At 42.7% G+C, this 9,323-nt stretch overlaps 1 protein-coding gene across 4 annotated transcripts in view; it reads left to right on the top strand.

Moving 5' to 3' along the window:
* Nucleotides 1–1,561: 1,561 nt before the first annotated feature.
* Nucleotides 1,562–9,323, top strand: part of LOC110505771 (phosphatidylinositol 4-phosphate 5-kinase type-1 gamma) — an 82,929-nt gene continuing 75,167 nt past the window's right edge. For 2 of the 4 annotated variants that reach the window (XR_005040202.1, XM_036966021.1), the window contains exon 1: nucleotides 1,562–2,172. Coding sequence is in view for 3 of the 4 variants with exons in the window: in XM_036966021.1 (XP_036821916.1) it covers nucleotides 2,034–2,172 (139 nt within the window). In the remaining variant the exon portion in view is untranslated. The remainder of the gene's footprint in view (nucleotides 2,173–9,323) is intronic. The other 2 variants (XM_036966107.1, XM_036966143.1) reach the window with 1 other exon arrangement.

Genomic DNA, 9,323 nt, shown 5'->3' with positions numbered 1-9,323 from the left:
CCTGTTTTGCTATGCTGATGTTTTGCCATGAGTTGATGATGTGGACAAGGTTGTTCCATGTGATGCAACAAGAAGTTCAAGTTACTGATTACCTAAAAAGGAAATAGTAATTTAGATTTACCACCTGAGAGCATTCCTTCATATGAGTGGTAGTGCTTGAAATTGAATTTGTGAATCTGTTCTGCTGAAATAAATGTTACACTGCCCTCTACTGGATTTGAGAACAAAAATGGTGCAACCATAGTCACTCGCCAGTCATCCCTTTGCTCTGTTGACAGAGACTGTTGGCCACTGAGTATATACTTAAGCAATAAGGCCTGAGAAGGTGTGTGCTGGATACAGCCCCTAGCTGTGGAATATTGGCCACATACCCCACAAACCCCAGAGGTGCCTTATTGATATTACAAACTGGATACCAATGTAATTACAATAGTAAAAAAAAAATGTTTGCCATACCGTGGTATAGGTGCTGATGTACCACAGATTTCACTCAACCAGCATTCAGGACTCAAACCACCCGGGTTTATAATTACGCAATAAGGCACAAGGGGGTGTGGTACAGTATATGGTCAATATACCACGGCTAACACACCGACAGCGTCATTGCGCAAAATAGTATGCAGTATCATCTGGATATGTATGAAACAAAATTTCAACATTCACCTTCTGCTACTGTTTTTGTCAAGCCGTCTATGCATAGGTTTGATAAGTCCAACGTATGCACCACACTGAACACACTGCAACTGCCTCTGCAATGCAATGCTGCAAGGCAAACACAGCGTTTCATTGGAAATGAATGTAATTCTGGTTTACCAAAATGCATTGACGCTGTCTGCGTTTTCAAAGCATAAGGGCCTGGATACAGCCCTTAGCTGTGGTATATTGGCCATATACCACACACCCCTGAGGTGCCTTATTGCTATTAGAAACTGGTTACCAATGTAATTAGAACACAAAGATAATTTGTCATACCTGTGGTATACAGTCTGAAATAGTACGGCTTTCAGCCAACCAGCATTCAGTACTCGAACCACACAGTTTATAATCACAAATTAACACTCATGATGAATCTGCCTTTGATTAATAATCAACATTAAGACCAGTCAGATTTAATCAAGTTCTGTAGATGGACGGGTCAGGTTAGTTCGAAATGCAGTTCACATTGCCATTCACAACAACAGCTCTTCTTTCAGTTGATTAAGTTAAGAAGAGCACTTTGCCAACCAGAATAAACTTGAGGACCTGATAGTTGGCAAAATAACAACAAAGCCCAGCCATTCTATAATACCACAAATGCTATTTTCCTTTTAACTCTCCTACCAAGAAGAGCAGAAGCCTTCATGCCTCTGCAGGTGCCTGTCAGTCATTCTGCAACCTGAGGTTTTCCGATGTTGGAAGAGGAGCAGTGCCAAGGATATCAGACATCAAAGGCAATCCCTGGCTTTTGTTGATGGGAACAATCAATATGTTAGAGTATTCCATCTTTGTGCAGAATTCATGCTCAATAGATCTGGTCATCATCCATTTTGAAAGGTCATGGACAGGGGCGAAGGTCGGTAGCTAGCCACCCTTTTTGAGGATAAAACCTTTTTCCTCGTCAATTAAAAGAGGAAGGATTCAATCAAGCAGTTAATTTGGTTTATTGTAGCTATATTTAATGTATCATTGCCTTGCACAGGAGAATGCGTGACGTACAGCCAAGTCAATGTCAGCAGTTCTTCAAGAATCAGTCGGAGGGAGACAGAATGCACAGCATCAAGCCAGCGACAGCAGAAAGTGCAGTCGAACCGAGAGGACCTGTGTCGCCAACGGGCTGATAACCACTGCACGGATGCCTGGTCCATAACGGATATCACACTGAATTTATTGTTTTAATTTCATCGTATGGTTTAGCTGTAGGACGCTGAATAACAACCGTTCTTTTTCGCGGCATCGCAGTTGGTCTTTCATTCAACAACCGTTCTTTTTCGCTGAATCGCACCATCGCAGTTGGTCTTTCATTCGGAAGGCTTGCCCTTTCTCCGGGAGTCTGGATGGAAGCAGCACTGCCAGTAGCCGAGGGAGCGGTTGGGCTGTCAGAGGCCAGGGAAGCGAGTCCTTTTTCCGGGGCCACAGCATCCGAGGATGCGGACACTGTCATTGGAGTAAGCTATGGAATGGATAGCGACTTCGGTAACTAAATATTTGTATTGATTGTAGCTATATCTGGCATTGTATTAGCTATCTGTGTTGATGCAGTTCCAGCCGTGGCTGTGGTTCTGTGTTTCATCTTCTAGCCATGCAAGGGGTGTAAGCAAGCTATGCGAGCTAGCTGCTAGCCATACCGACTAACGTTAGCAGCAAGCTAACTCACTGAATGCCACATCAATTGCATTTCATACAGGGTGAAAATAAGTAATTTGTCAAATGTTTAACTTTGACATTCGCAAGCACCCGAAAATTCCTTGATGAATAAGCGTGCCAGTAGTAGTGAGGAGTCGACTCCCATTTCTGGTTGTCAAGCTAGCGGAATCAAGTCCTAGAATTCAGTATTTTAGCAATGTAGGAAACTATTTGCCGTACACAAACTCTTGCATCTTTCACAGCAAAGAAAGAGCAAGATAGCAAGAGATGGGAGAGTGCACAGCCAGGCATGGGTAGACGTGTCCGCTACCAGGCAGACCGCCAGAACCGTGCATCGGTAATAAGATGTAGACTATCGCAATGCTGTATGTCGCCATTTCTTGGCTTGCAATGTCTCTCACAAGTTCACTGAAGTAGGGGTTATCAATGAGTAGGCTGAGCTATTCTACACGCAACAGACCGAAGATCAAACACACACTAGCGTTTTTCATAACGAGGAGGCGGCGAGGGAAAGCGAGTCCGGGCAGTCAGAACCAAATCTTTGTCATCTGTATCTAGAAATGTCTTTCTAGCATAGCAATGCCTTGTAAATTAACCAAAAACATATTAACGTGTATATCAGGCTGTCATTGAGCATGGCTACGCTGTTCTTCGTGGTGCCAGTGAATTGAAGTTGAAGATCGACAAATGCATCAGTTTAATTAGGCCTAAATGTGCAATAAAAACTATTGTGCCCAGTTTATTTAATGAAACCCTGGCTGTTGATGTCCTAGGTCAGGGCTCTCCAACCCAGTTTCACCCTAACCCCAGTTGTAAGTAACCTGATTCAGTTTATCAACCAGCAAATTATTGAATCAGATGCGCTAGATTAGGTTTGGAGTGAAAACCTACAGGATAATAGCTCTACACGAACAGCGTTGGAGAGCCCTGACCTAGGCAATAGATCGCAAAGCATCATACCCGCTAAACTTTTTGGAAATGGCACATTTTAATTTTCTCATCCATTTTCACGCCTAGAATAAAAAAACAAGGCTTCCGTTATAAGGGTCAATTATTAGATTTAAAAAATAAAATGACAGCAGAAATATTCTAGTTTCTACACATCACCTAGGCCATTTATATGCTAAATTGATGAGCAAATGGGCAGCTCGTGCTGATGTCAGTCCCCCAGAACGCAAATGTAGACTTCCTAGTAAGAGTCTGCAATAATGAGGTGGTGTGTGCGCATCCGTTTGTGTATTTTGGGAGTCGAGCAAGAGTCGACTCCTACGACTCGAGGCCAGAAATCCTGGAGCCGTGCATCACTGACTGACAGTGACGCTTACCTTGTAGTGTGTAAAATATGGCAGGTATAGTTTAGCTGTCTAGCTAGCTACTATCTTTGAAATAAATCTGAAGAATGCATTCAAGGATTTGAAAATAATCTTGTTTTATTCATAGCATTTTTCCCCAGTTTGTCTTATTTTTCTATTAACTGTATGCAATACTTCCTGATTCGAGTTCTATCCAGGCCATGATTCTATAGGTCTACTTTGAGGTATACTTGAAAAGGAGAGCCGCACACTCTAGGGGCTCAGATACAATAATTTAATAACCTTATAACCAGCGTTTCGACAGACAAGCTGTCTTCATCAGGGTATAACTTAGAGGTTTAGCCTAGGTTACCTATACTGTAATCTATTCAGAAATATTATTATTTTTAAAGGTTATGTATGATGGCTGTGCTGCAATGGCCAGATGAGAACATTTCATATAGCTGAATTTGAATGCACAGTCTAGGTTTTCTCCTCTTGCTATTTTTCTTGGCTTTCAACACTGTGGACTGATTCCAAATCCCTTCATCCGACAGTGCCAGAAACCCACTTGATTAAACCTTTTCTGCATGTCCTCTCTTCTGTAGAGGGCTCTGGAAATAATGAGGTGGTGGTTTGTGAAGTAATGAGGTGGTGGTTTGTGAAGGTTCGGCTCATCTCAAATGTTGGTGATAGTGGATTGGCTTTCTTTAAAATCACGTTTCTTATCACTGTATTTTTGGAAGCAAAACTGATGGTTCAAAAAATGAATTTGCCTACTAGGCCATTGCAGTTCCTTATTATCTATTTTTTGTAAGCTCATCCTTCTCATTGAATCTGTTTTAGCCAGGGAATACGATGATAAATAGCTTCATTGCTAGGCCTAACTCTGGCAATTTGACACTGAGAACTACAAATAGTGAGTAATGTGCAGTGTTCCTGTCAACTAAATGAGGTGAAGATATTTCTAACATTCACTCCAGCCCAGTTTCACTTTTTGGGGAGATTTATTGATACTTTACAGATTTCTGAAAGCAAAAGCTCGCATTTCACATTAAAATGTGGGCCTAACTTTATTTACAGTGCAGTCAACTTGCATGTCATGCCACATAACATACTTTAATAGCGGTTGCGTAATAGCAGAATGTGTGCAATGGATTTCCTCCTAACGTGTGTGTATGTGTGGAGTTGCTGAGCCAGCTGTGTCAGTCCCGTCATGTTAGCTGGTCCTCTTAATCTTCCAGCCTTGACATACAGTTATCATGTCCCTTGTGAGAAGAGCGCTGACTCTGACAAGAGGCAAGGCAATACTTCAGCACAAGACTCCCATGAATCAGTCTAGGGAGGGACATGCAGGAGTGTTGCTGCTTAGCTATGGGTGAAAATAAAAGTTCAGTTTGAGTGTGCACATTGCACTGAATGTACAGGAATGCATGCATGGAAATCTTCACACATAAGAAAACAATTAATGTAGAGAAGTGTAGACTAAACGGACACCATGCTATTCTGCCACTGGGATTTGTACTGGTACAGTATATCCTATTGGTTTACATCCCTTTTGAGCATTTTTCCTTTGCCAAGATAGGTGTGGCATATCAAGAAGCTGATTAAACAATGATCATTACACAGGTGCACCTAGGGCCGGGGACAATAAAAGGCTCTCTAAAATGTGCAGTTGTCACAACGCAATGCCACAGACGTCTTATTTATAAAAGTTTTGAGGGAGCATGCAATTGGCATGCTGACTGCAGGAATGTCCACCAGAGCTGTTGCCAGAGCATTTCATGTTTCTCTACCATAAGTCGCCTCCAATGTTGTTTTAGAGTATTTGGCAGTACTTCCAACTTGCCACACAACTGCAGGCCACGTGTAACCACGCCAGCCCAGGACCTCCACATTCAGGATCGTCTGAGACCAGGACAATTTCTCTCTAAAGGCCATTTGTGGGAAAAACTCATTCTGATTGGCTGGGCCAATGCCTTCCTTTGGCTGCACCCCTGCCCAGTCATGTGGAATCTGTAGATATGGTCCAACTTTTTCAATTGTCTGGTTTCCTTATGAACTCATTGTTGCATTTATATATTTTGAGTATAGTAGCCTATACTAGACATTTGATATAAGCTTAAGCATATGGGTGACTGTTAATGGAGAAATGGATGGCTACAAACTGGATTGTTGTCCATTAGCCCAGATCTAGGCTAATATAGACATTCTTACCCACCAAGGCCAAAATCTACCCGCATTTGGCAGGTGTTAATTTTCCACCCTGAGGCTGGAGTGTTAGCGAAATATTTGACAAATTAAGTTTAATTTAGACCAAGTAAATAAAAACACCGCTTTCCACAGACATGCAATGAAAGCTTTCCGTGTAGGAATGCCAACTGACGTATGGAGAGAGAATTCTCTCACGTAGTCACGGAAATCACTCAGCGTCCCTGGGGATGTTTGATACAGCTAACTCCATTCTTTGGAGAGCAAATTAGGCTTGTTTTTCAGGAAACCAACAATGTCACATCACGTGACTAACCAAATTTTATTTGGCATATGCGCTGAATACAAGGTCTTTGAAATACTTACAAGCCCCTAACCAACAATGCAGTTAAAATGTCAAACAATTAAAGAGCAGCAGTAAAATAACAATAGCGAGGCTATAGACAGTGGGTACCGGTACAGAGTCAATGTGTGGGGACACCGGTTAGTCAAGGTAATATGTTCATGTTACACATGCCTCTTGGAGGTAACGCAACAACTCCCCGTGGAGTGAAAGAGGTATGGGATTGCAGGTGCGGTAAGGATGACAGAATTTCACCGTTACTGGGAATTTATTTCCTCCTTCACACAGTAATTTGGGGAAAAGGGGCTGGACGGAACCAAAGAAACTGTTAAATAGCCCCCTCTCATACCTTACCTATCTTAACACCACCTGGCACGCTAGCCAAAATACAGGTCTTACCTAGTGTGCATAGACAAATACTACAGGTATATGTATGCCCGCAGGCCTCTTGCCTAATCACTCCCAAGGTGCCTTCCCCCTGGGAACAAAAACAATAATTACTAATGTAAGTAAACCATTTAAATAAACAGAAACGCTGTCCTTTTGACATGCAGGCCCGGCTACAAAATACTTTACGACAATTATACAGCCCGACTAAGAAGCTCTCTCTTTCCTAACAAAGGAAGACTGGCTTTTATCCAGCTGGAGAAGGAGTCGGTAATTGAAGACAGCTGTATCTCCTGACGAGAGGGCGGGGTCAGATTTCCAATCATCGATGGGGCCGACCAATCAGCTGCTTAGAATTTCAGGAAGACATCCTGAAACACACACACAACCAAACCCACAGCACAGAAACTGGGGAACGTAACGCATGTAGGTAGAGTTATTAAAGTGACTATGCATAGATAATAACAGAGTAGCAGCAGTGTAAAAGAGGGAGGGCAATGCAAATTGTCAGGGTGGCCATTTGATTGGCTGTTCAGGAGTCTTATGGCTTGGGGTATAAGCTGTTTAGAGCCTCTTGGACCTAGACTTGGCGCTCCGGTACCGCTTGCCATGTGGTAGCAGAGAGAACAGTCTATGACTAGAGTGGCTGGAGTCTTTTACAATTTTTTTTAGGGCCTTCTTCTGCCTGGGATAGAGGTCCTGGTTGGCAGGAAGCTTGGCCCCAGTGATATACTGGGCCGTACGCACTACCCTCTGTAGTGCCTTGCGGTCCGAGGCCGAGCAGTTGCCATACCAGGCAGTGATGCAACCAGTCAGGATGCTCTCGATGGTGCAGTTGTAGAACCCAGTGAGGATCTGAGGACCCATGACACATTTTTTCAGTCTCCTGAGGAGTAATAGGTTTTGTTGTGCCCTCTTCACGACTGTCTTGATGTGCTTGAACCATGTTAGTTTGTTAGTGATGTGGACACCAAGGAACTTGAAGCTCTCAACCTGCTCCACCACAGCCCTGTCGACGAGAATGTGGCCGTGTTAAGGATCAGCGTGGCTTGTGTTGTTACCTACCCTTACCACCTGGGGGCGGTCAGTAAGTCCAGGACCTAGTTTCAGAGGGAGGTGTTTAGTCCCTGGGCCCTTAGCTTATTGATGAGCTTCGTGGTTACTATGGTGTTGAACGCTCAGCTCTAGTCAATGAATAGCATTCTCACATAGGTGTTCCTTTTGTCCAGGTGGGAAAGGGCAGTGTGGAGTCAATAGAGATGGCATCATCTGTGGATCTGTTAGGGCGGTATGGATGATCATTTAAGCTACTGGTGATATCTCCCCAACCTGACACTCCTGTCGTGTAAAAATTCAACCTGAGATTATTTGGCTTCCCTGCTGATATTTGTGTGTTTTATTGAAGTTATTTCAGGAAGAATTCGTTCTAACATTCCAGGTCCTTTCACTATGCCATCTTCACTTCACAGTCAAGTCTAAATTTAGCTACTAGTCTTTCACTCATACTTCCACCCGCACACACCCGTTAAAGTCGTGTGTGTTTGTGCCACGCCTTATGGTGTAGATCTTCCAATTACGAGGTTCAGCTGATAAGCCATAATGGGCTGATTTGTAGGTGCTCCAGCTCCACAGGCCAACTTCATCTGCTGCTGTCTGCTCAGAATGGCTCTTTCCTTGGCCATTTGGTCAGATAAGAGATCATAAAGGTGCGTGCTTAGTCGACAGCCTGACCATTCTAAATAAGTAGAGTAGGCCTAAGCCATCCAATAGGCCAAGGCTATTCATTATATCATCATAACCTATGGAAAGAGGAACAAACATACATTGAACAATGTAAGCGACACGCACTCAAGGAAATTTAGCAGCACAATAAAAAGTATTTGAGATATTAAAGTTAGAATCTCACATTTTTATAGGTGCATTGGTGCTCCTAAGTTTTCATTCCAGGTAGCACAGCAAAATATTTAGGGGCATATGTAAGTAAAATGGTCGCACTGTAGTGCCCTGTAATCAGAATGTTACTGCTGAATAAGGATAAGATCTCACTGATCTGTGGTTGATTGGGATTATTGTTCTATGACAATGTTGTCTGTAATATATTGACTCCATTAGAACTGGGACATTAAACCAAAAATGATTGACACCGATCACTTATCACAGGCATTTTTCTGATATTGTTCATTGCGATAAGAAGCCTATACTTGACTAATGTGAAGTTTGACACTTTGTGTGCTGTTATTGGTGATTGTTAATGGGACAACTGATGGCTACAACCATAAGTAGTAGTTTTTAAAGGATGATGATGATAACAATAATAATAATAATAATAATAATAATAATGAAAACGGTGTTGCACATGAATGTTAAACTTAGCGTTCTATTTATCATTATCGCATCAATTCAGGAAATGTATCCCGATATGGATTTTTTTGTCCATATCGCCCAGCTCTACTCCCCATATTGTTGAGTGTTAATTCTACATGAGATCATCACGTTAGTTAGTGAGAATATGATGTGGGGGTAACCGTGGTTGGTGAAATAACCATCTCACCATTTTGTTCCATTCAGGCCTTCACACTCAAGCAACTGTCATTTTTCTCTTTAGATCAATGAACAGTTCCCCTGTCAGGCTGACATAATTCATCTCACTTAGGCATGCCCTACCTCCTCTCCTTGGTTCTCTCCTGCCCCCAGCCTCATCCTCCCCTCTCCTTGGTTCTCTCCTGCCCCCAGCCTCATCCTCTCAT

Source organism: Oncorhynchus mykiss, chromosome 1 (genome assembly GCF_013265735.2).
Source record: "Oncorhynchus mykiss isolate Arlee chromosome 1, USDA_OmykA_1.1, whole genome shotgun sequence".
Classification (NCBI taxonomy): Eukaryota; Metazoa; Chordata; class Actinopteri; order Salmoniformes; family Salmonidae; genus Oncorhynchus; species Oncorhynchus mykiss.
Note: the sequence above shows the minus strand (reverse complement) of the source record. Positions and strands in the feature narration are given on the sequence as shown.